The 27,956-nt window shown below is 41.7% G+C and overlaps 1 protein-coding gene across 1 annotated transcript; it reads left to right on the top strand.

Moving 5' to 3' along the window:
• Window positions 1–145: 145 nt before the first annotated feature.
• Window positions 146–27,825, top strand: STK17A (serine/threonine kinase 17a). The gene is made up of 7 exons (XM_084857790.1): window positions 146–580; window positions 14,338–14,550; window positions 19,543–19,687; window positions 21,497–21,623; window positions 21,956–22,004; window positions 22,096–22,272; window positions 24,877–27,825. Exons 1-7 carry the CDS (start codon window positions 420–422, stop codon window positions 25,202–25,204), a joined length of 1,200 nt encoding a protein of 399 aa, XP_084713916.1. The 5' UTR covers window positions 146–419; the 3' UTR covers window positions 25,205–27,825.
• The last annotated feature ends 131 nt before the right edge of the window (window positions 27,826–27,956 follow it).

Below are 27,956 nucleotides of genomic sequence, written 5' to 3'. Positions count from 1 at the left end.
GCGCGCGCGCACGTGCTCAGCCAAGCCGGCAGGTGGCGCTGATCCACCGTCAAGCCGGAGCTCTTCCCGCTCCCGTCCCCCACCCCCTCCGCTTTTCTTCCCCGCAGGTAAAGGCGGTTGGGTTACGACGGGGCGAGGATGTAGCGGGGCGGGGTTGGGCGGAGGGGCGGGGCTTCTGCTTGCTCCTCTCCAGCTGCCAGTCAAACGAGCGCGTGCGGCGGCTCCTTTCACAGCGCTGCCGCCCTCCGTCCCCGGCTGCTGGTTCGAATCACCTCGAGCGAGACGCCGCCGCCGCCGCCGCCGCCGCCCTTGCCTGGTCGTAGGAGCCGGACGGGCTCCGCTTCTCCCGCAGCGGGCGGGGGAGGGCAAAAAGGAGAGGGGCTGAGCGCGCCGCCTGTCCGCTTCGACGCCTTCTCGCCATGAGTCCCGAGGAGAAGCCGCCGCCGCCGACCCGCTCCCGGGGCAGCCGGGCGCCCCACCAGCAGCGGCGCGGGGGGCTGCTGACGGAGATCCGCACCCCCATCCTCAGCGAGCCCTTCCAGGAGCGCTACAGCCTCAGCCCCGGCCGCGAACTCGGCAGGTGAGCGGGCGAGCGGCAGTGGGGCGGGGGACGGTTCCGACGGCCGTCCGGCCCCCGCTCGTCCCGCCCGCGGCGGGGCGGGCGCGCGCGCGCCTCCGTCTGGCGGGGGGCGCTGCGGCTCTTGCGGAGCGCGCGGGCCGCTGGTGGCGCCCTGCGGGCCGGCGGGAACCTGCTCTCGAGGTGCGGCAGAAGGTCGGCTCCCCTTCGACCGTGCGAGTTCGGAGGAGCCAGGGAGGGGAGGGGAGGGGAGGGGAGAGGTGGGGAGGGGAGGGGGTGGCGGAGGGGAGCCGTCGGAAGGGTGAGCGGGAGAAGCCGCGGCGAGCTTCCCCCGCCTCAAGGGCGATGGGGAAGGAGGAAATCCCGAATGGGCCCGCCGCACGCGGCCCCGGCTGTCGCCCCGCTGCCAGCAAGTCTGCAGCGTCAGCGGGCTGCCTTGGCTGCCCTGCCCGCCGCCCGCCCCAGCAGCCCTTTGGGCGACCGGTTCGAAGTTTCTGCAGGACGCTGCGTGTTTCTCGTGAAGTGGCTGGGAGCGGGCAGGAGGGCGTTGACCGCACGCGGCCCTTTCTTGGCTGCCTCTCACTCCCGTCCCCCGTTCTGGGGGGGCACCACGAAGCGCCCGTGACCTTGATGACGGCAGCGGCGGCGGGGTGTTCAGAGGGGCGCGCTGCGTCTTCGTATGCGCTTCCTCTTCGTCTCCTACTTCCCTCGTTTTCTTTTTTTTGCCCATATTGCAAAGTTGGCCCCGATTGTGACACTTGACTTCTTCCCCATATGAGTTGCTATCAGTCCACTTATATGGGAGAAAGTAAAGGAATCCATTCAAACGCTGTTTGAAGTAGGGGCTAACCCTGCCCTCTGTGAGTGCAGTATCCCAACCATGGAAAATCAAGCCTGCCCTTATCTGTATAGCCCTGTTGGCTGTGCTAAAGGAAGAATGTTAGGAAATGGCTTTTTTTAATGGGAAGGAAGAAAAATGTAACTTGGGTGTGGTGTATAGCATTCAACATCAATAGGACCTGAATAGTTCAGATTGGTTTACCATCACAATGGGAGTTTTAGCTGTCCTTTCAAACCATACGAATAGCATGAAACATGCAAGCATGGAGTCACTTGAGGCTGGTTTGTCAAATTAGGATCGAAAAGTAAAGAGTCCATTTGTGTGATAACTTACTAAATACATATTATACGTACGATTGTGTGTGCATGCTTAATGTCAAACTAACTGATGAAGCTTGTGTATGAGCTAAAGAGTACTGGTCTTAGGAACTTGAATGACATCTCAGTGACAGTGATTATGTCTGAGTTTAGAACTCAGTCTTGTCCATCTGAAGTATCTTGTCAGCCTGAAGAAACTACATCTTAATATCACCTATTTTAACATTGCATTTGTTCAGTCTTAATCACTAATTATGTACGTTTTCTGTGTGATCTGTATATAAAAGCAATTGTGTTTAAGCATAGAAACATAGTAGAAAACTTTTTCTCTCAGTTTGAATCTTGGGACATTTTTTTAAAAGGGACATTTTTAAAAGTGATGTCACAAGATATAACAAGCTGATGGTTAGGGACTTGCTTTAAATAACTAAGTTTGAAGGTATACTTCACTGATGTTAGATTTTGACTTTGTGCAAGTCTTGACTAATTGCCGAGTCATTAATGTTTATGGACCTAAGACTGTTGTAAAGATAGAGACAAGCTTGGGAGCATTTAGTCTGAGTCAGAAGGCATAAACAACCCCAGTGTGTTATTCTAAAAAATTATTTGTAGGGATCAAAGCTGTGACTTTGGACTGTTTTAAGGATAGACCACTGTGACTGAAGTATGCTCAACCTTGAGGAATTTTAATTTTTAACATATCTGGGTTGTAAGTCTTTCCAAAATGAAGACTTAGGTTACTTATAGTACAGGCACTCTTCTCCCCTTGCAGTCCTTGCTATTTTTTTTTTAAAATAGAGCTGTATCCTTTTACGGTAGATTGCATCACCATATTTTCATGCATCCAGAGTCACAGTTAATAATATAGAAATTTACTAAAATCTGAAAATAGACCACTTCTGGAGGTACTGAGAAATGTAAGTCCTTGTCCATGGAACTGAAAAATAAAATATTAATTTGCATTATACTAATGCCTCCGGAGAAAAATAATATTTAAAAAATAAATAGTTGTGCCCTTTACTTGCAGTTCCCTGATTTATTGGTGCTGATCGCTTTTAAATAGTTGGGCCACTATCCAGCTGAAGCTAGGCCTTTCCTTCATTTCAGTGGGAAAGTTAAGTATATGCTTAAATATCTCCTGTTGAAATGAGTTTTAAAATGCTTAGCTTGGGGTAGATAGTGGTCATGGTCTGCTGATTAACATGTCTATGATTTTCTCCCCCATTCTGACATCTGTCAGAAAGTTGATCCTGCTGATGAGAATCCCATTTGCAGGATTGTAGCCGAAGTATTTTTGCCACTGGAAGTTCAGTTAGAAATTTCTGAACATGAAGATGGGTGGCAAAGGAGAAATTTTCCTAACTTTGGTGGTGGCTGTGTCCCTACACTGTGGTCATCAAGTCTTGTCTCTGCAATTGTCCATAATGAAATTAAAAGTAAATAAAAAGAAATACAGTCTCAGAATTTTTAAAATCAAATAAAAGGTACATTTATCAAATGCACTTGCATATCAAATTCTGTTCTCATTTATACCTCCCAGGTTTTTGAGGTTCAAAAGCTTGCATTGTGTTTTGCCAGCGGGATACAGCCCAATAAAAGGAGTATATTCTAGGGTATATTGTTCTCTGGAAGCAATACTGCTATAATTAACTGTACATACATACGTATGTTTATAGTATTATAAAGTATGCAGAGTATAATTTATCAACCCCTTGGAAACATCTTAAGGACTGACCTGTATGTTGCTATCAAAGAGTCAGTTGAGGGATGTAATGCTAGGTATAGCAAGTCTAATGTTACTAGGACAACAAGGTGGGCTTGTGCCTTTTGTGCTGGTAACTAACTACCTGTTGTAAGATATGACATAGTGGAAATCTTCTCCATGGGACAGAAATAAGCAGAGGCAAAAAATGAAGACTTGCCTGTCTACCATCCCAAAGGATTTTCTTTCACTAAGGAGCTATGTTGGTACAAAACTACATACATGATATATTGTAGTAAGTTTTCATTCTGACATTGTGGAAGAACAGCAACGTAATAGAGGCAATAGAGGCTGTTTAGGGATGGAAGAGTATCGGTTAACGTTTGTTTAGTGTGACACAAACATTGTTTGACAAAGCATTTAAGACAGGAATGGGGAGCCGCAGGCCTCCAAACTGTATATGGCCCAGTAAGTCTTTGCATTTGGCCCACCACCTCTCATCCATCTTCCCCCTCTTCTGCTGTAGTATTCTCTTTTTCTTAGCCTGGCAGGCATGAACGTGGAGGAGAATGAGAGAAAGTGGTGGCTGCTGTGAGAATGAGAGACACCAGGAGGCAGATAGGTACACACAAGCTTGGAGACCTGACCACAGAGTGTGGCTATACAATTGCATAGAAAGGCTCTCCTGACTACCACATTCTGGAATCAGGCTTCCAAGCTCGCATGTGCTCCTGCCTGGTTCCTAGCATCTCTTTCTCTTCACAGTGACCACCATGTTCCATCTCTTGATATTTGGTTTGCACCTGCTTGAGAGAGGATGAGTGTGTGTGTGTGTGTGGGGGGGGGGGGATGGAGTGTGTGTGAAAGAATGAATGATGGATGGATGAGTGCTTATGTGTGCGCTAGAGAGGGAGAGATCACATGGATGGCTGTGTGGACTGAGAGAGAGAGAGGATGGATGACGAAGGGGAGAAAGTGGGGAGGAGAGAAGGGGAATCTCCACACACTTTTGACTTTGGTCCAACCGACTGCTGGTTTCCACAGCCACTTTTTCCCAAGGCAAGGCAGCCTTCGCCTTAAAGGTTCCCCTTCCCTGGCTTAAGGAAAGCAGGTGTATTTGAACCAATTTTTGCAACTATCTTTAATTATGGCTTCAAGTTGAGCAGATCTTCCTATCTAGTTATTGTTTGATTATGGCTGAAATGAATCAAGCTTGGAAGTTGCTCGTATTGCCTTTATGTCAGAACTACTTCGATTTTGACAGCTATTGCAAATGAATACGTTGTCATTCTTCTTTAATGTAGTGGTTTATTGTCTGCTTTCTTTACATTGGGGGTGAGAGCATACATTGTCAGTTATGCTGCCTGCCTTGCACAGGTTATTTCTCCTGTCTGGGCCTTGAAGGTAAGCAATAGGATACCATTTCAATCATTTTTAATATACAATAAATTAGGGTACTAAAATTCACATGGTATCAGTTTAAAAGAAACTTTATGTAACACTAGCTATTGCAGAAGTACAGACTTGAATGGTATGTACAATACCAGGGGGAAATAGCATCAACAACAAAGAAACTGAACTGTTAAGAACACAGCTGATAGTACCAAACTAAAGAAGCTTGTGGTGGATTGTGTAGGAGTAGTTGGCAGTGATATCACTTCAGGCAAGAATGGGAAAGGGAGACTCTAGTGTAAGGATGGGAAGTTTTTGGACCTCCAGATGTTGGACAATAACTCCCATAATCTATTGGCTGCGCTGACTGGGGCTGATGGGAATTGGAGATCAACAATTTCTGGAGGGTCAGCGTTTCCCCATCCCTGGTCTAGGGTAACTAGGATTTGCTAGAGAACATCAGGTTAGACCTTGGAGGAAATAGTATTAGTCACTGCATAATAGTAAATGGCTTTAACTTCTCAAATATGTATAGAAAACAGAATGACACCAATCGTAGCACTCCAACCTTATCTGAATGTGCGTGAAGATACACCTCATCTTAGATAGGATGCCTCTGCTGTTGGTTTACTTTGGTTTGGTTTTGTAGCACACAAAGCTATGGATCACATTGTTCCTGCGTCTTGGGCAGCACACAATACATTGGTGCACTACTGATCATTAGTGAAGATATGATAAATAGGTTGTGGGGAACAACATCCGTTTTCGTGGATTTATGTATTTGCTTATGCCAAAATCTACATATTTTTCTGAGACATGTTATGCCGTTGTATAGCAAATTGTTTTAGTATATATATAATCTTAGGAAATCAGATCAACATGGAATGCAACCATGCAAGAGAGAAGATATTACTAAAAACAGGGATGAAGTTCATATTAGGTATAAGGTTCTAGAAGTCAAAAGTGTGTTCCTAAACTGTATCCAGGAGGCAGGGGCAGCCTTCATTGACCTCAAGCACATGATGTTCAAGTACAAAGAAATATAAGCAGAAGAATTTCAAAACAGAAACTGGAATCCTGCCCTTTAATGGGGGCAATCAGTAAAGATTGGGGAGGGATTGACCACTCCATTCCTGTGATATAAACCAGTCAGTCCATTACAAGACAGGGCCCTATCAGAAGCCAATTAGGGAGTGTTAGTGCAGGAAAGCTTTCCCATTGTCCATTTTAATTCAAATTGCTGGCAACAGGAACAATATTAAGTTCCCACGTTTCCCAGCTTGTCTGGTTGGAAATTGGGAAATTCTGCTTAAGTATTTAATTATTATTACTATTATTTATTACATTTCTATACCGCCCAATAGCCAAAGCTCGCTTGGTGGTTTACAAAGATTAAAAACATTTAAAAATACAGTATACAGAGATTAAAGGCCATTTACATAATAATCACACAAACACAATATACACAAGAGAACATATATCTAAAACAACTTCAAACAAGCAATCCCAAGCAAATAACCATAACCATAAGACAATTTAAGAGTGAATGAACAATCTAATAGAAAAGGGATGATCATGTTGTCTAGGTAACAGAGAAATACAACTACAGAGTTAAATAAACTACCCTTGCTGACTCCCAGAATGGGATTTTGGCACAGTAAAATGACCAGACCTTAGCAATCATATCCAGTATAAGGCAGGATCATCACACTGTAATGTTTAGATATTAGCAAATGTATTTTATTTGTTTATTACATGGATATTAGTAAAGCCTCATACTACTTTGAGAACGGCTGCAGTAGAACAAAACGCTAAGCCATGGAGAATCCTGGCTTATAGTTCATGAGCAAGTGTGAACCCCTTGGCTCCTCCTGCTAGCAGAAGTTGCTTCAGTAACCAAGAACTCAACAGCAAAAAAACGAAAGCTTAGTGTTATGTCCCAACACAACTCCTGGCTTGTCGGCCCCAAACAAGTCAGGAATTGTACGACACCTGGTTTCAAACTCTGGCTTGTTAGGGGAGTGACAAACCAGGATTCCCCGTTTGGACATAACGTCAAGCCTTTCCCTCCTGGTGAGTTCCTACTTTGTAGGGGGTAAGCCGCATTGAACTGAGTGAGACTTGTTTTGGAGTAAAAATATTTAAGATTATGCTCTGAAAGAACACAGGCAACTAAACATTTATTTGAGAAGGAAGAAGAGATAAGATTGAGAATAGAAGAACTGCTTGCAGTAGAGTGTATGACTTTTTAAAAATCTTTTTTTCTTTTTCTCCAAATACAGAGTGTATGGGCAGATCGTGAATATACCCCATACAAATAGCTAAAGTCTAGAATTAATTCTTACTTAATCGAATGCAGTTCCATTGCTTTCAAACTCCCTTTCACCCCTTCAAAAAGATTAATTTCCTTACTGAAGTTACTATTAATAAGTATAGCATTCAAAATAGTGACAGGACGTTGTAGATTACTTTAAGAAACTATTATTTGATATCACATTCTCCGTTGTTCACTAGCGGAACCCATGACAACCAGAAAGTGGGTAAACATATGACGTAAAAGCATTTTGCTTATTGAGCTTGACTTGCAATCAGTAGGCCCTTTGTTTCTTTTCTTCAAGCCAAGGAGGCATGCCAACTTAAACCATGCCTCTGAGGTTGGTAGTCTCAAGAAATGACCTTGAGCTCTCTATTACAACTTTGAATTCTAGTAAAACCATTCAGTTTTTTAGTCAGCACCATACTGCAGCCATCAGATTTGGGTAATGAAACCATTTAACTTTACCAAGTATTTTCTTCATTTAAATAGAAGTAAATAAATAGTCATAGCTCATGCCCAACCAAGGAACACCCTCCTTTCCTCAGAAGAAATAATTTGTATTCCTGTAGTGCTTCAAGCTTCTGCTTCCTCCTGATATGCCTCTTAAAAGTAAATTCTCACGCCCTGCACTTAACCAAAATTTATTTGGAACTAATTACCATGGATTTCAATGGAGCTTGTATGTCCAAGTATGTATGTGTTGAGACTACAGTCTTAGGGGTTAAGTACAGAAAAGATTTGATGAATGTGGGGTTTTTAAAGACTAATCTAACCCTAGTCTTAAGTAAGTTTGACCTGTACTAAATATATTAATAGTATACATTTAGGTTTCCTTATGATGTTTCAGTTTAAATTGGATAGCTCTTCCCTTGCCTGTGCAGGCAAGGGAACTCGGTAGTTCTAGACTATGGAGAGTTAATAAACTAACATTTCTTCTGCTTTCATAGGCCAAAGCAAATCCTACATAAATTTGAGGAGTAGTAATTCTAATCCATAACAGTTGAGAAACCAGGCAGACTTTTCTGTGGTGTTGAATTAGAAATTAATATTTCTAAGTAGATCAAAACTATATTATTACAAATCTGGATTTGTGGAGTCCAAGTTAATTGGTCATGGTGGTGTTATGCCACATGTGATTTTCATAAGGGCTGGCAGGGTGCATACTTGAGTGCGTTGTCCTTCCTTGTCAGAAATAGATTTCCCCATCTTTTAAGCAGGAAAAAATAAAGATTTGACTGTTGCAGGTAAGAATGATTTTGAATATTGGGATTAGGCATCACATTTTGCGGGAGTGGGGGTGTAGATATTTACTGCATTAACAAGTAAATTGCAAGGTAAAGGTAGAATCATAGAATAGTAGGGTTTGTTGTTGTTCAGTCATTCAGTCATGTCTGACTCTTCGTGACCCCATGGACCATAGCACGCCAGGCCTTCCTGTCCTCTGCTCTCTCCCGGAGCGTGCTCAAATCCATATTCATTGCATCAGTGATGCTTTCTAGCCCTCTCATCATCTGCCGTCCCCTTCTCCTTTTGCCTTCGGTCTTTCCCAGCATCAGGGTCTTTTCTAGACAGTTTTCTGTTCGCATTAGGTGGCCAAAATATTTGAGCTTCAGCTTCATTATCTGTCCTTCCAAGGAGCACTCAGGGTTGATTTCCTTTAGGATGGACTGATTTGACCTCCTTACACTCCAAGGGACTCGTAAGAGTCTTCTCCAGCACCACAGTTCGAAAGCATCAATTCTTCGGCGCTCAGCCTTCCTTATAGTCCAGCTCTCACAGCCATACATTACTACTGGGAAAACCATAGGTTTGATTAGACGAACCTTTGTCGCCAAGGTGACGTCTCTGCTTCTTACTATGCTGTCTAAGTTAGCCATAGCTTTCCTCCCAAGGAGCAAGCGTCTTTTAATTTCATGGCTACAGTCACCGTCTGCGGTGATCTTGGAGCCCAAGAAAATAAAATCTGTCACTGCTTCCATTTCTTCCCCTTCTGTATGCCAGGAAGTGATGGGGCCAGATGCCATGATCTTAGTTTTTTTCATGTTGAGTTTCAAACCAGCTTTTGCACTCTCCCCTTTCACCCTCAACAAGAGGCTCTTGAGATCCTCTTTGCTTTCTGCCATTAGGGTGGTATCATCTGCGTATCTGAGGTTGTTGATAATTCTCCCAGCAATCTTAATTCCGACGTGTGATTCATCCAACCCGGCGTTTCTCATGATGTACTCTGCATATAAGTTAAATAAGCAGGGCGACAATATGCAGCCTTGTCGTACTCCTTTCCCAATTTTGAACCAATCGGTTGTTCCATGTCTGGTTTTTACTGTTGCTTCTTGATCCTCATACAGGTTTCTCAGGAGACAGGTAAGGTGGTCTGGTACTCTCATCTCTTTCAGAATTTGCCACAGTTTGTTGTGATCCACACAATCAAAGGCTTTAGCATAGTCAATGAAGCAGAAATAGACGTTTTTCTGGAATTCTCTTGCTTTCTCCATGATCCAGCGAATGTTGGCGATTTGATCTCTAGTTCCTCTGCCTCTTCGAAACCCAGCTTGTACTTCCGGTAGTTCTCGGTTCGCATACTGCTGAAGCCTAGCTTGTAGTATTTTGAGCATCACCTTGCTGGCATGTGAAATGAGTGCAATTTTACGGTACTTTGAACACTCTTTGGCATTGCCCTTTGGAATTGGAATGTAAACTGACCTTTTCCAGTCTTGTGGCCACTGTTGAGTGTTCCAAATTTGTTGGCATATTGAGTGTAGCACTTTAACAGCATAATCTTTTAGGATTTTAAATAGCTCAGCTGGAATACTGTCACCTCCGCTAGCTTTGTTGTTAGTAATGCTTCCTAAGGCCCACTTGACTTCACTCTCTAGGATGTCCGGCTCAAGTTCAGTGACTGCACTATCATGGCTATCAGGGACATTCAGATCTTCCTTGTATAGTTCTTCTGTGTATTCTTTCCACCTCTTCTTAATCTCATCTGCTTCTGTTAGGTCCCTGCCTTTGTTGTCCTTTATCATGCCCGTCTTTGCACAAAACGTTCCCTTGAGATCTCCGATTTTCTTGAAGAGATCTCTAGTCTTTCCCATTCTGTTGTTTTCCTCGATTTCTTTGCATTGTTCATTTAAGAAGGCCTTCTTGTCTCTCCTTGCTATTCTCTGGAACTCTGCATTCAGTTGGATATATCTTCCCCTTTCTCCCTTGCTTTTTGCTTCCCTTCTTTCGTCAGCTACTTGTAAAGCCTCATCAGACAGCCACTTGGCTTTCTTGCATTTCTTTTTCTTTGGGATGGATTGAGTTGCTGCCTCCTGAACATGTTACAGACCTCTGTCCATAGTTCCTCAGGCACTCTGTCTATCAGGTCTGATCCCTTAAATCTATTCCTCACCTCCACTGTATATTCATAAGGGATATGATTTAGGTCATACCTGAATGGTTTAGTGGTTTTCCCTACGTTCTTCAATTTAAGCCAAAATTTTGCAACAAGAAGCTCATGATCTGAGCCACAGTCAGCTCCAGGTCTTGTTTTTACTGACTATATAGAGCTTCTCCATCTTTGGCTGCAAAGGACATAATCAATCTGATTTCAATATTGACCATCTGGTGATGTCCATGTGTAGAGTCGCCTCTTGTGCTGTTGGAAAAGAGTGTTTGCTATGATCAGCGTGTTCTCTTGGCAAAACTCTATTAGCCTTTGTCCTGCTTCATTTTGTACACCAAGGCCATGCCTGCCTGTTATCCCAGTGATTTCTTGACTTCCTACTTTAGCATTCCAATCCCCTATGATGAAGAGGACATCTTTTTTTGGTGTTAGTTCTAGAAGGTGTTGTAGGTCTTCATAGAACCGATCAACCTCAGCTTCTTCGGCATCAGTGGTTGGGGCATAGACTTGAATTACTGTAATGTTGAATGGTTTGCCTTGGATTCGTACTGAAATCATTCTGTCGTTTTTGAGATTGTACCCCAGTACTGCTTTTCCCACCCTTTTCTTGACTAAGAGTGCTACTCCATTTCTTCTAAGGGATTCTTGCCCACAGTAGTAGATATGATGGTCACCTGAATTAAATTTGCCCATGCTTGTCCATTTTAGTTCGCTGATTCCCAAGATGTCAATGTTCAATCTTGCCATCTCATGTTTGACCACCTCCAGCTTACCTTGATTCATTGATCTGACATTCCAGGTTCCTAAACAATATTGGTCTTTACAGCATCGGATTTTCTTTTCACCACCAGACACATCCACAGCTGAGTGTCCTTTCAGCTTTGGCCCAGCCACTTCACTCTTTCTGGCGCTACTTGGAAATACCCTCTGCTCTTCCCCAGTAGTATATTGGACACCTTCTGACCCGAGGGGCTCATCTTCCGGCGTCATATCTTTTAGCCTTGTGATACGTTCCATGGGGTTTTCTTGGCAAGAATACTGGAGTGGGTTGCCATTTCCTTCTCCAGTGGACCACATTTTGTCAGAACTCTCTGTCATGACCTGTCGGTCTTGGGTGGCCCTTCACGGCATAGCTTATGGCTTCACTGAGTTACGCAAGCCCCTTCGCCACAACAAGGTAGTGATCCATGAAGGGGATAGTAGGGGTGGAAGGGTCCTATAAGCCCATCGAGTCCAACCCCCTGCTCAATACAGGAATCCAAGTCAGAGCATCCCCAACAGATGGCTGTGCAGCCTCATCTTGAATGCCTCCAGTGTGGGAGAGCCCACCACCTCCCTAGGGAATTGGTTCCATTGTCGTATTGCTCTAACAGTCAGGAAGTTTTTCCTGATGTTCAGCCGGAATCTGGCTTCCTGTAACTTGAGCCCATTATTCCGTGTCCTGCATTTTGGGATGATCGAGAAGAGATCCTGGCCTTCCTGTCTGTGACAACCTTCCAAGTACTTGAAGGGTGCTATCATATCTCCCCTCAGTCTTCTCTTCTCAAGGCTAAACATGCCCGGTTCTTTCAGTCTCTCTTCATAGGGCTTTGTTTCCAGTCCCCTGATCATCTTTGTTGCCCTCCTCTGAACCCTCTCCAGCTTGTCTGCATCCTTCTTAAAGTGTGGTGCCCAGAACTGGACACAGTACTCCAGATGAGGCCTAACTTTCTATTTACACTTCCTACATAGAAAAAGCCAGTCCTGTGGCACCTTAAAGACCAACAAATTTATTATGGCATAAGGTTTTGTGAACTCTGTCCACTTCTGTTTTACGGATATCGCCGTCATCAGCTTTCAGCAGAGACCAACCAAATGGAAAAGAGGAGGAACTCCTGCCCCTATTGCCTAGGCAAGCAAAATAGCATAGGAAGTAAGAAGTTTTTCCATGGCCATTTACTTTGAGTGAGGGCCAATACAACATTGCAGCCCCCACATTAAGATCTCTGATACATTTCCGCATAAAATGGTAGCATTTGAAAATAGCTTAGTGTATTAACACCAGCGATTGCGTAGAGAGTCTTTGCACCAGGGGGGCACTATTCTGAAGACTTTGCAAACGCTATAGCCTTAAGGTTGAATGCCAGGATATAGGTGTCTTTTAGGAAGCTTCCTGATGGGAACTGTAACATTTTAGTTGGTCCTGAGCTATTTAGGAAGTCACGCATCAGCTGAGCTATGTTCTGACTAGGATCTCATTGCACTTTGCACTCATGTGCGGCTGAGTCACATTCAAAAGAATGTCTGGACCAAATTAGTAAAGAGTCACAAAGATTTGGAAGAGCTGCAAGGAGATATGGTAAAATCTGGATTTGGTTTATGGCTGATGTTTTAGCACCTGTGATAGGTATGAAAAGTAACTGTCATTTGACCTTTTGGCGCTGTACTATCTGCTAGAGCTGATGGCCTCCTCTTAAACTATCCTCAAACTTAGTAGTTCTTCTTCAAGCTCTTTTGAATTAAATATTCTTTGTCCTTTGTGAATTAGGAGATGGCCCTTATGGGGAGAGCTGTATGAAAAAAATAATGACAGCCATTGTCCTCCCAAGCCCATCTGTGCTACCAAAGGAACTGGAAACTTGTTTTAACAAAGAAGAAAATAAATGAAGACTGGAATCCCCAAGATGCTAAATTGTGCACCCAGTTCCAAATGTTGCTTCTGTATTTGCACAGAATTATGAAACACATACAACCCTGTGTATCAATTGTAGTGTTGAGCCATTCAGTAAAGCAAGTCAGTACTTTCCAAATCTTTGGTCCACACATGCCAGTGTTCCTGTTGAACTGATATTTAGATCGGTGTCTATAAGAGAATAGGATTTCAATATGCATGCTTTTTATTTTTTAGGTAATATTTCCAGTCATAGAATACACAAAAGCCAGACTTTGAATCTTTAAAATGATAATGAATTATTTTATGAAGACATTCTTGCAGCTGTGTAGCTGCATTATAAGAATTACACCAGGTCTTGGCTTCGTAATTGGGAGGGTTTTCTCAAGGTAATTGGTGAAGAAACTTGGCATCTGTGGGTATTTCTAAACAAGGGTTTTATTGTCCAATCACCCCACCTCATTCACATTTTTATGGAAGGTCCAGACAACGTGTCCCGTGTTTTCCCACTGCTTCTTCAGTTTCTTTACTGACCAGAAAAAAATCAGGTAAGGAGAGAAAGATGGAATAGCTGTCCAAATGCAATTTGATTGGTAGCGGTAGGAAACCTTTTGGGGCATGTGGGCACATTTGGCAATATGAGAAACTGTCCTGGGCACCACCACAAAATGCCTGCCATGGGAGGTGTAGCTAGTTGCAAAGGACAAGTAAACTGTCCAAAAGACTGAGTATAAGGCAACAGTGAAGTCTGAGACCCAACCCCACAGCTCAAGGTCCCCTTTTCTTGTTGCCCTTCTATTTTTTAATGGCAGTGTGTGCTGCAAAATAAAACATTGCCCTGCAGCCGGCTGCCATCTTCATTTCCTAAGAATGTATCTGAGCCTTACGTGTGGCCCAGATGCATTCATAGGAAATGAGAATGGCAGCAGCTGGAAGCCCAGATACTGCTTTGAAATGATCCCAGCTGTCAGTAAGAAAATTTAAGAAGTAGTGGGAGGGGGTAGGGCACCAAGAAAGGTGTCGTTAGTGCACACTGCCTACTTGTGGTCTAGCAGCATCCTTAGACGCTCGCAAGTGTTTGGGTTGCGTTTGCTGAATAGCAAATGTAGTCTAAATTTGTATCCAGCTTACCTTTCTTCTTCCTCCACTCTAATTCTAGGGGGAAATTTGCAGTAGTAAAGAAGTGTGTGAAGAAAGAGACTGAAAAAGAGTTTGCAGCAAAATTCATGAGAAAAAGAAGGAAGGGACAAGATTGCCGGATGGAGATCATTCATGAGATTGCAGTTCTGGAACTGGCACAACGCAATCATTGGGTTATTAACTTGCATGAAATATATGAAACACCAACAGAAATGATTTTGGTTTTGGAATAGTAAGTATTAACTTCATTATGATAAGATGTGTTTATAGAATGACGGGCTTTAATAAATGACTTATGTTTTATTGAAAATGGCACATTTTTGATCGATGGACCAGTTTATTATTTATTCTGATAATCTTGCCATATCTTTGGAGCTCTGGGTAGGTTACATTTTTTTAAAAAACTACACATATCCAGGTAAATATTGGGCTAAACACAGAATGTACACTTTTTAACCTTTTATGAATATAATACTTGCTTGCAAACACAAACCCCAAATAAAAATCTTTCAGCCATTCTGAAAAATGACTCAGGCGTTACCAGTCTTCCAGGAAAAGTGAGTTCATAGCTATGAACTATATACCAAATATACCTCTTTATCTGCCATATGTTTTGAACTTGGTGCACAGACTGATTAATTAAAGAGTGTGTTTTGTAACTGTGAATTACAAAACTGAATACTTGAAATGCAGTATGTAAATGATGAGCACCTAGCATTTAGATAGTACATGTCAAGTGTTTTAAATGCTCCATATAAATGATCTCAGTAATCTATTTAACATCTTGGTGACATGAACTGATATTACTACCTCTATATTGTGAATTGGAGGTTGATGCTGAGAGAACAGAGATCGCCTTGTAAAATCCTGGCTGAGGCAAGATTTCAGCTAGGGACTTCGCAGCTCACATTCTTAGCCCCTACATTAAAAATCTTGGCTATGAGCGGGGAAATCCCCAGTTCAGTGAATGTAAATGGTTTAGGAGGTGCCTCAGGCATATAAAGTTCAAACCATTTAGGGATTTACAGTGCAGACCTAAGAATGTTTACTCAAAACTAAGTCGCATGGATCTCAGTGGAGCTTATTCTTTAATAATAAGCTTAGGATTGCAGCTCAAGAGTTGAAAACTGAAAACCTAAAAGACCATAGGAAGCCAGCGCAAATGCTGAATCCCTGGTAGTATGTGCACAGGACCCCAGCCCTGTTGAAGAAAAAGACTGCTGGTTCTCTGTCAGTTGAAGTTCCTAACCAGTGTTTAAGAGCAGCTCCATAGTGCCCTGTGTTCTTGAGGTTGCAAAGGCATGTGGTTTACAGCAGATTAATAGTCAAGACCAGTACTTTGGACTGTTATCAAATATTCTGCCTTTCAGCATGTGTTATTTCAAAGCACATAACTATAGACTGCAAAAAGACTCTTGTTGCTGACCAGATTCCTAATGTTCTTGGAATGTATTGACTCATTGAAACATGACAGTTATGAATCTCAACAAGTTCCCAATTTGATGTTAAAGTGGGTGACTGGCATTGCTTCATTTGCTCATTCTCAGAGTTTTTAATATTGTATTGTGTCTTTCCACCAAATGATACTGAAGGTGGCTAGCAATACATAGGGTCTAGGGCATGGAACCAAATTTAGGTAGATGTGACTCAGCTGGTGGAAACAGATTTCCCTGCCCTTTCCTTTCCACAAGAGCCCTTCCCTGAGGGTCAAGGGACCCTGCTGAATGGGATAGACTGTGGTACGGGAGGGAAGGAGGATCCTCAAAAATCAGACAGAGGCACCTTCCGTGAGCAGAAGGTGTCCTTTCCCAATTTTCAGGGGTTTTCCCTTTCCCTTTAAGCTCCCCACACCATAGCCTATCTGTCCCATTCAGTAAGACCCCCTGATCCTCTGTGGTATTTTCAGGAGGCTGGAGGAGCTGCCATGGAGAGAAGGATGGGAGGAGTCCATTTCTGCCAGCCCAGTTGCATACACCTAAATCTGGATCCAACTCATAGCAAAATACAAAATAACAATTAAATCATAAAAACAAGGCAGGTAAAACTTGCCAATAAAATTAATAAAACAAATAAAAACAGCAGTCTTCTTTTTTCAGAAAGAGGATACGGTGTCTTTAATAGAGATCATTTTTAATCGTAATTCCTGCATTACGGCCTTGCAAGCTAATAAACATTGACTAGTTTAGGTCAAAAACAAAGGAAGATGCATCACTCTGATCCAAATGGTGCTAGTTTCAAATGCACTGACAGCCAGTGCAGCTGTGTAATATGATCCAACCGTCTATCCCCAACAAGGGGCTAGACATGAGCAGCCACATTCTGTACCAGTGGAAGTTTCTGAGTCATCTTCAAAGGCAGCCCCACATACAGCATATTATTGCTATCTAGTTTCGACATAACTAGGGCATGCATAGCTGAGGCTAGGTCTGCTTTCTCTAGATAGGATTGCAGCTGACCTACCAACCAAAGTTGGTAAAAGGCGCTCCTGACTGCTGCCACTACCTGTGCTTCCACAGTCACCAAAGAATTTGGTGCATCTCCAAGCTACAGACATGGCCCTGTAGGGGAAGTGCAACCTAATCCAATGCCAATTGAATCCCTCTATTCAGATAAGCAGATTTCCCCACCCAAAATACTTCTGTCTTGTTTGCCCTCATCCATCCCTAAACTGCCTCCAGGCACTTATTAAGGAGTTCCACAGCTTCCCTAGAATTAGTAGGTGGAAAACAAAGGCAGAGCTGTGTGTCATCTGTATACTGGCGACACTGCAGCCCAAACCTCTGGGTGTCTTCCCCCAGTGGTTTCATGTAGATGTTAAATAGCATGGGGAACAAGATGAACCCTTGTACCCTGCAAGCCAAAGGCCACAGGACAAAACAGAAGTTCCCTAGCACCATCTTCTGAGACTAACCAGGTATGATTGGAGCCACCATTATACCGTGCCTCCTAAAGCCAGCCCAGTCAGGCAATGTAGAAGGATACCATGGTTGATGGTAAAAAGCCACTGGGAGGTCCTGGGGAACTAAAGTGGTTGCGTTCCCCCTGTCTGTTCCCCAGCATAAGTCATCCACCAGGGCGACCAATGCTGTTTCTGTCCCAAAACCAGTCCCGAACCTAGATTGGAATGGATCCTAATAACCTTTTTCCTTATTATGAATGCTTGCATAGAAGAATGGCAGCTGAATATGTTAACATCGTTTTTTATTTGCAAATTTTAATTGCTTTTTTTTATTGCCCCTGGATCATCTGGCTAATTCTGACACAAATGCCACTCCTCCTCATTTTGACATACATTCCTCCTGTTTGACATACATTTTTTAATTAAATGTAAAGAAAAACCCTTACCAAGCAGTAGGTGGAAAAGCAACTGTTTTCAATTACTGTTAAAGTGAACATGTGAATACGGGATGGGATTGCATTTTAAAGTTTCCAAAGTGGCATACAACACATTTTAAAACAGTGAAATCAAAAGAAATAGCAGCAATAAAACAATAAAATAGCAATTTAAATAGTAGATAAATAACAGCAAGTAAAACCAGTTTTCTTACCATCCAATTGTTCGTTTGAAAGGCTCAGGCAAATAATATGGTTAAACCTGGCACTTAACATTTGCTAATGATGTGTAGATCCTTCACCCTGCCTGAGCTACAAAGGCAGGGCTACAAATGGTAAGTTAACGCTGCCAACATGACTGCTAGATTAATTGCAAATGTTTGCATACATTAATGAGAGCTGGTCACTTTTTTATTTGCAAATTTTAATTGCTTTTTTTTATTGCCCCTGGATCATTTGGCTAATTCTGACACAAATGCCGCCACTCTATCAGGGTCACATTAATTTCTGCATTAATTTCAGGGATGTTTCGTAGTATTGCTAGCAGATGTACAATTGCGTGTGTTCAGAATCGTAGTGATTAAGATGTATTGCATACCTTCTTTCTAGTGAAAGCATCCAGTTTACAAAATCCCTTTTTATATGAAGGAACTGGATCAGAGCCCAATCCGAAACATGTTTACTTAAAAATAAGTCCCACTGCTTTGTAATGCAGCTCCATAGTATGTATGCTTAGGACTGCCTTAGGCTTTACATTTAGTGCTAAGAAAAAGCCTGAGTCACAGCTACCATGGTCACCATTCCTTATTAAACGTTTTGGGCTGAAATTCTGTACCTCAGCTGATTAAATTCCTTTGACTACAGTGGGATTTCACCAATCTCTGTGCAGGATACAGCTTTTATGTCCAGAAGAATTCTCATTTTGAAGATAAGTGATATGTGACTCAATACCTGTAGTTTCTTAACACATTAGTGGTGCAATCCTATGCATGTTTAGACAGAAAAAAAGTCCTACAACTTCCAGCATGCCTGAGCATGGCTGGCTGGGGCGTGCTGGGAGTTGTAGGACTTCTTTCTTCTAAACGTGCATAGGATTGCGCCTTAAAACGAGGAGGATGTTTGGTCTATGAAAACTTTTATAAATATTTACTTAACAGAAGAGTACTTTATCATAAGATTGTTGCCATTATTGTTCAACCTCTTGATTCCTCCTACAATGTAACTTTTGCATAGTTCTTTGAATAACAGCTGAAATATGAAATGTTCTACATAAAAATAGTAATGCATATATTAAATCTAATTAAGAGAGCCAGTGTGGTTTAGTGGCTAGAGTGTTGGACTGGGAGTCAGGAGATCTGGGTTCTAGTCCCCACTAGGCCATGGAAGCTCACTGGGTGACTTTGGTGCAGTCGTAGACTCTCAGCCCAACCTACTTCATAGGGTTGTTCTTGTGAAAATAAAATGGAGAGGAAGAGGATTATGTACGCCAGCTCGGGTTCCTTAGGGAGGTAAAAAGGCAGGATATAAATGTAATACATACATAAATAAATTATACATCAGATTAATCTTGTATTATAGAAAACATTTAAGTAGAAAGAGTGTAAACATTTTTGCTGACATCCATTGTTTCTACCAAATCAAGTGTTGCATATACATTTGGCGGTGGTTTTCATGTTAGATTTGGTAAAAACATAGGTGCCAGTGTACAAAAGTTGCTGAGTGTCTAGGTAGGTTACCAAAATATTGAAAAGCTGCTTGTTTGCCTGTTAATCTTGTTTGAGACTAGCATGCACATATACTCTACGATCTAAGAATACAACCTATTAGAATGAATAATTGGATGGGGTGTTTCTCTTCCTGGAAATTAAAAAATAATTGTGCTTTTCTTCAGTGCTGCTGGAGGGGAAATCTTTGACCAATGCGTAGCTGAAAGAGAAGATGCCTTCAAGGAAAAAGATGTTAAGCGTCTCATGAGGCAGATCTTGGAAGGAGTTTCATTTTTACATCGAAATAACGTAGTTCACCTTGACTTGAAGGTAAGGTTATATGGTTCTGTGGAATTGAGAAAATATTAAGAACTGAAACTTCTATTTCTTTCTAAACTCCCTATTGTTAGAAGGTTCTTACTTTTTTTTAAGTGTTCCGATTTCACACACCTATGGCCGCTAGACAGTGTCTAGATGGCCATAGGATTTCTCTGTTTCTGGGAACTGAGCTTGGATCCAGGACTCCAAGCTCAGTTCGCCCCCAGCTCTGCGCTCATAAGAGCAGCGTGGAGTGGGCGAAAAGGGGGTGTTCCTGGGGGAGGGGAGGAGACTGCAGAAGTGTTGTTACGTTAAGTTGAAATCGGCCATCTAGCTGCAAATGCAGGGCAGCTGAAGCGTGGAGGAGAGGATCCCCTCCGTGCTCCGCCTGCCCTGTGCTGGATAGTCAGCTGCCTCTGAGTTCGGAGGCGGCTAACTATTCCCATAGGTTTGTGCCCTTAACTGTGCTTTTTCTGTGCTTAGCCGTACTACTGGCTTCTTATGGAGTTGATTTTGATCCAGCACTTGTGCCAAGCTGTTCTTCAGTTACGCTAACATCCCACTCTCCCAGGAGTTACTGAAAGCTTTCTGGTTCTTGATGCCTCCCCCACTTGTACTCGGTCCTTGGGCTCTGTCCCTACTACTAGCTTGTGCTCTAATTGTGACATGCTTATAGATATAGGTGGGCCTGGAACACCGGTGGGTGAATCATGTGGGACACAGATACCTTGACATGTCTTAATGAATACTAGTCCTATAACCAGTCAAAGCTCATGATTTCACCATGAGCTTTGAAATGAATTAATTTCTCCAATTAATTATTGAAAGGAGTGTAGGTGGTCATGAAGTTAACTGCAATTACCTCAGGTTGGGAGTGAGGCTGGAGAAATAGTGTGAGGAAATGGAGTTTATAGGAGCTAGAGGGAAGAAGCGATGCAGGGTGGGTAAAGGAACTGTGTCGCAGTTTATAGGAAGGAGTCTGTTGGGCGAGGAAGAAATCATGCATAGGTTGAACAGGTGTCTCATGAGATCCTGTATTGGGGGTGGGGGAGAGCACCACAGAAGACCTGGTAAGTTGGTAGTAGATAGACTATCCATAAAGCTTAACTGAAGAAATACTGCTCAACTGAACTTCCTTAATTTGTTACTAATAATGTATTATATTACCTGATTTCTTTAATGGATTGCAAAACAGAAAATGGTGGGCTTCATTGGGCACATAGACTTCATGTAGCCCACTTGGTTTTGTGTGTGTGCAGTGTGTTTTTTTATTTAGTTGTTCCATGCTACTTATTTTTCCCTGCCCCCGTTTCTTTTCCTTTCCTCTGCTATCTCCCTTGTGTCAATCTCTAGATTGTAAGCACCTTGTGATGGTGATGTCCTCTCATTTTGTTAAGGGTGCTGTGTACAATGCTATATAAATACATTTGATTCAGCACTGGAGTTAAACTTCAGCACAGTGTATTATATTAAGTTTCATAAAATATTGCATAAAATATTACTGACTTCCTTTCTTAGATGTTAATAATGCAATATTGTTGTAGTATGCACATCCTTTTAATGTTTTGATATACAGCATATAATCTTACTTGGAAGCATTGTTTGGCTTTTATGGAAGCAGCTGGATTGAGACTAAAACTCCCTATTGCCCTGTCTTGAGCTCTTTCGGTGTAGGCACTTTATTCTTGTCTTGATCTTCAGAACATTTCCAGCCCCTTTCTGTGTTAAATGGGCAGGACTCAAAGCAATTGGGACTGCTATGCAGTTTTTAGTGGTTCAACTCCTGTCACAATTGCCTTATTTCCATTCACTTATTTTCAGCCCCAGAATATTCTGCTAACCAGTGAATCACCATTGGGAGACATTAGGATAGTTGACTTTGGTCTTTCCAGAGTAATGAAGAATAGTGAAGAACTAAGAGAAATTATGGGAACACCTGAATATGTGGGTAAGTTCTTTGCAAGTCATTAATGTGATCCTCAGGGCAAGTAGTATAGGGATGGAATATAGATTCTTGGATTACATTAAAATAAAGTGTCAAAGTCTCACATCTGCACATTACCTTCAGATCTTGGTTATTAATCTGTGACAGTGATTCAGAGGAACCAAGACACTGCAAGGAACACTTACAACCGTTCAATTAAGTACAAGCTACATTGATTAGTTCTCAAGCTCCAGTATCTTCATTAGTAAAAGCTGCAGAAATATGATGACATTTCTGTATACTATGTTTGGCATTGGAGCATCGCAACAAGCTGTATTTTGTTTTCTCTGAAATAGCTCCAGAAATTCTGAGTTATGATCCAATCGGGACTGCAACAGATATGTGGTAAGGAGAGCTCTTTACTGAACAGTTACCTTAAAACTACAAGTTTTCCTCCTATGGAGCTTACGTGTTTTATTTCTGTTTTTCAATTTAGGAGCATTGGAGTGCTAGCATATGTCATGCTAACAGGGGTATCGCCTTTCTTGGGAAATGATAAACAGGAAACATTCTTAAATATATCTCAGATGAATGTAAATTACTCTGAGGATTTTGATCTTATATCTGAATCTGCTGTGGATTTCATCAAATCTCTTCTGGTTAAAAAACCCGAGTAAGTTGTATTTAAAGGTTTTTCTTTATTACTGTAAAATGACGAAAGGTGCAGATAAAAGTTGCAAATGTGAATTGCTGATTCAGTTCAGATGTAACATTGCCAGGAATCAGCATTGGGTCCCATGTGCATCTCCCTCCCTCCTTTCCTCTTCTCTTCACATGCTGGCTTTGGCACGTGTATTCTGGATCTAATTCTAGTTTAATGTTGGTTAACCAAACAGGATATTAAGTCAGGATCCTGGTATTCCTTCAGAACATTTTCCTCCTCCTTGAAATATGACAATTTTTGGTTATTTCTCCTGGTTATTTCATATTTTCCTCTATTAATGTTGCAGTATTATTTCTTGTACTGCAGGAGCGAAAGCAGCGTCCTAAACGTAACAAGTGATACAGAGAACCATCCAGCTCTGCCCTATTTGTCATTTGAATAATTGGTAAACTGTGTAATTTACTTTTAATACCCAAAACACCAAGCCAACTAGAGGTCCCTCATTTCCTTATCCTGCTGTTTAAAAAGCTACTGGCTGCCATTGTACCAGCACTGGTGATGAAATCAACCTGTAGCACAAGGGATGGGTTGTCTTTATAACACATTGACCCTGTTCAGACACACATTGGGGCAGGATGGTTAGGCTAACCATGCTGCAGGGTGGCTAGCACTAACCACTGCGAGAGCCCCGCCACAAATGCAGCTAACCATGGCCCACAGCATGGTTAGCCTAGCTACTCTCTAGCCTAGCCACTCTCTAGCCACCTCCCTCTTACAATCCTCCAACTGTCTGTCACGCATCCCAGCAGCCTCAGCAGCACACGTGGCCATTACAGGAGCGGGGCTGCTGATGGCTGTTGGCGACCATTTTCTTCCTTCCTTCCTTCCTTCCTTCCTTCCTTCCTTTCTTTCCTTCTTTCCTTCTTTCTGATTCTGTTACAGAAATAAGCAAAAAATAAATTAAAAGGGCAAAAAATTATGCAAAAATTGCCATATCGCCAAAATGCGCATCATCCCCATATATCACTAAAACGTGCATATGTGCAAAATTGCCATAGCGATTCTGCATATATGTGAAAATGCGTGTTTTAGTGATATACGGGGATAAGGCACGTTTTAGCAGTATACAGCAATTTTGCACAAATATGCATTCTAGCAATATGGACATTTTTGCACAATTTTCCGCCCTTTCATTTTTTGCTTATTTTTGTAGCAGACTCAGAAAGAAAGAAGAAAATGGCTGCCAACAGCCATCAGTAGCCCCCCTCCTGTAATGACCATTTTTGGCTGCTCTTGCTGGGAAGCGCTCCATTAACAACAGAGCCTGTTCAGACGTCACGCTAAGCCATGGCTAGCATTGCTAACCATCTTGCAGCAGATGGTTAGTGAGCGTGGTTTATGCATGGTTAGTAACCCAGCATGGTTGGGTCTGACCCTCATTCAGACGTCACACTAAGCCACCATGGTTAGCTCAAAACTCCTAACCATCATGGCTTAGCATGACGTCTGAACAGGCTCATTATGTAAGTTGCTACCTTAGACTGGGATATGGCTGCCAAGATATTTATAATTTGATGCTAATAATCTAACTTCCCTCTTCAGGGAGAAGTTTTTGGAATATTTGAAATTTTGGGAGCTGATTTATCTCCAAGTTTTGTGGATTCATGTTCAGTGCTACTGTGACTTCATCTAATCACTCTACCCCAAATTCAAAAAAGAATTCTGGTGAAAAACCATTCTAAAAAAATTTGCAAAGGACTTTGTCACAATATGTGGAAAATTCAAAATAATGGCCCACATTTATATACACCAAAGTGAAATTGTTTTGAAATTTAAGATGGAACCCTAAGGAGCCATTTGCTCTTTAGTGATCCAAGTCCTGAGCCACATAAAATAGCTCCCATACGGTGGCTAAAAAATTGCATCTAGATGCACCTTGTGTGCAACCACACACCATGTGGATTGGCTGCCGTCATGTGGCTTGTCTTCACACTGCTGCAAAATATTCCTTTGGGTTACATGCAGCAGGTTCTTAACCAGTCCAACTCAGAAATTATTGCATGAGAAATGCTGTCTGCATGGTGTAGCTACTATATAGATGCCATTTTGAATAGCCAGCCCCCCGACTGCCATTTTGTGTAAAGTGGGCAGAAGCCTTTCCTGTGTACATAACTTATTGTAAACAAGTAATTTTGGGGGTTTCCTAGCCTTGTGTATAAGAGTGGCGTATGATATCAATTTGATGATGGTTTTAGCGTGTAAACCACCTTGAAAGGGCTGTATAGCTCTTAAAGGTGTCATATAAATTTTTAAAATTAATGACATTAAAACAAGTTTTCTCACTGCATGAATAGACTTTGCAGTGATTGTGGAGATCATTGTGAAACTATTTCATGGAAAAGGTTAAACATGGCATTGACAAGATTGACCCGATGCTAATGTGCTTGCTGAACTTGCATCTTAACACATGCCCACAACATTCTAGTTCAGTGTGTTTGTTCTCCACCATGAGGTAATTACTGAAATTATGAGAAATTCATCCCGAACTGGATTTTTAGCCATGAATTGTTTTGGCCAGTATCTTTAAGCCAGTTTCCCCACTTTTCTGTCTAGGGAACGGGCAACAGCAGAAGAATGCTTGCTGCATTCTTGGCTAGCACAAAGTGATGTTCCTGATACTGTATGCTGGATTAAGGACACAAAAGAGGAGGCCAATATCATTATCGTAAATGAAGAAGATTCTACTTCTGAAAATTCTACAGATGGAGAAAAAACAGAAGAATCAGTAGTGACAGAAGAGCTGATTGTAGTAGCTTCATATACACTGGGCCAGTGTAGGCAGTCAGAAAAAGATAACATTGTTGAACAGAAAACTATTTCCAAGCGGTTTAAATTTGAGGAACCTTTGCTGCAAGAAATACCTGGAGAGTTTATTTACTGAATTGCAGCTTGCTTCTGCTCTTGTGACTTTGAAACTCTAACTTGAGAGACTGGCCCTTTTTCCCCAGACCAATTTATGCATAGCCAAACACCTATTTACATGCAAGAATCATTCTAGATAAACTAGGGGGAAATGTTGAAAAGCCAACTACAAAACTGTGCCAAACATCTCTTTTTTTAAATGGAGTATGTCCATTTGGGAAGTGTCCCATCTAGAAAAGTGCAGAAAACTGTAGATCTCCCCCCTCCCCCCCTTCTGTTGGTATGTGTAAAATATTTGTACTATATCTTCTGTTTAATAAGTATTTACAGTTGTGGGCTATTCCTGTACAAGTTACCATTGATAGATATTTCAGTTGTCCGGACAAGCTGATAAGCATGCTTTTTCACCTGGTACGGTAAAAGACCAAGAGTAATTAGTATTTGTGCACAAATTTCCCTTAGCTATACTAAGCTGGATTATTTTCTTCAGGCTGGTTTCACCCTGACAAAATGTGTTATGATCCGCCTTCCACGTGTGGTTGTCAGCTTTTCAGACTAACTCACAAGATTCAAATACCGTAATTTAAAGTTCGAGGACGAAGCAAAACTGCTAATTGACATTTTACCTAGACTAGATTACATGGACTCATTCAATTTCCATATTACATTATGAATTACTTGGTTTTCTTGATGGTGTAAAGAGCCTTTATATATAATCTGGCTTGAACCTCAGTGCTTGTAAGAAGCACTAAGCAAATAAATGACTGATGTATGTCAATGGGAGGGAGGGGTGGCCTTTTTAGAACAAGTTCGTTTGTCTGGCTATCCAGTCTAAATACCTGTCATTCTATACCTAACAAGTGGCAAGGAAGGCTGTTCCATAATTGTTGGGTAAGTCTTTTCCATAGTCATTAGATTAAAATATAATGCTCTTTCAGTTTCCAGTTTACATGAAATCACCTCTTGGGTTCAGCTTGGCCAGTTGGCTCTTATTGCTCCTGCCCCAAAACATGCATTGCTCCTGCCTAAAGTTTTCTTTTACAAAACTGGATTCTTCACATATATTTCGTTGCTGCTATTTCTGCTGTGCAAGATTTTTCAGAGCTGCTTGGTCGTCTACGAAGATTACCAGATTCATACAGGAAGAAGTATGCTAAATTGCAACTAAGCAGATACACTTTTTCCAATCTTGCTATAAAATACACAAAGATACTATAGTTTATGGAAAAAGAACACAAGGAAGCCTAGTGACTTCCAGAGTGTACATTGTGTAGCATTCCTTAATTTTGTGTCAGTTATCAGTTCATTTGTTTGTCTTTAGCAGAAGCTGCATTGGTCTTCAAAAACAACGTAATCCTAAAACAACGTAATCCATCAATAAAACTGCTTTGTTCCTGCCAAATTGGAAATATCGTATTATTGAAAAACCTGTTACATTTATTTATTTTGTGAATGATTTATTTCTGTAAAATAATTGAAATCACCTAGAACACTAGAAAATCTGAAAAATTAGCCAACGTGAAGGCAACATGCTAGTTTTATGAGGAGCAATGAAAGTTTGTGCAAGTGCACAAGTAGTCTGACTTCATGTGTTCTGTAGATCTACCAGTGCTTCTTACTGTTAAGTGCTACTTTCAGAGGTTCACAATGTGTATATCATTTATGAAGGCTGAGCTAAAACAAAGCTGCTGTGTGTGTGTGTTAGAATGCACAGCAGGTGCAAATCACTTTCACTTTTTGACTCAGAAATGGAAAGGCATAGTCCTTGGTTCTTGTTTTCTTGTCTAAACAGATGAGTTCAGTGAAGGGATGAAGTTCAATTCATGTTTAAAATTATACCTCTGAGAAGCTAATAAAATTATGAATTTGCAGAGCTCCTCAAATTTAATTGTGTTTGCTAGCTCAGCCATTGCATAGCATAAACATTGATTTTTCAACACAAAAGTTTAAAAGGCAGGTTTTCAGCTGCATAGTGGGGGGAGGGAGTTCTAGTACATTTTAGTTTGTATTGTACAATTGTAGCTTGTTAAATATTTAATTTGTGAATTTTTAACGTACTTCTAACAATGCCAGCTTTTGGGGTTGGCTGCTTGGTGACTTTTCTGAATTCTATTTTGTATTAACTTGCTGTGCCTTAAGGTGGGTTTTTGTACAGTTATCAAATTGTTTCAAATATGTATAATGTTACAGAAGTCTAACATAACTTATAAGCAAAGCCTATGTTCATCTGTAATGGAAAGAGTATGTGTGTAGGGACACCAGCTAATTTTATAAACTGAATGCTATCAATTTCTACTATAATTTGTAAGCGTGCAGTTGTAAAGTAAATATATAAATTGATGGCTCTATTGCAATGACTTGGAACCAAATAATATACCTTCTAGAGCCTTATTATTCCAAGATACAAATTTGAAGTCATACAGCAGAAATATTAACCTTATGAAAAATGTGAAGTAGTGAGTGTATATAGTGGGAATACTGAGAAAATTCTCCAAATGTTCTCCGAATTCTCCAAATTCAACATTCTCCAAATGTTGAATGAGAGAATGCAATCTCCACAATGTTTCCTGCAATTGCAGTTATTAGTGACTCTTTTTATGTTCTAAAATGGGCAGCCCTTACCCTAACTACAAGCTATGGTGCTAGTCCTAAACCTCCTGCTACAGGAGCACTTGAGCCTCTTGATTTTTTTTTTATGAGAAGGTAGAAGCAACAGATGTAGATGACCTGCTGATAACCACCTCTAGGGATCTGGTACTTGGAATTACAGA

This window comes from Heloderma suspectum, chromosome 5 (genome assembly GCF_057233095.1).
Source record: "Heloderma suspectum isolate Gila_16-S chromosome 5, 16-S_ref, whole genome shotgun sequence".
NCBI lineage: Eukaryota > Metazoa > Chordata > Lepidosauria > Squamata > Helodermatidae > Heloderma > Heloderma suspectum.
Note: the sequence above shows the minus strand (reverse complement) of the source record. Positions and strands in the feature narration are given on the sequence as shown.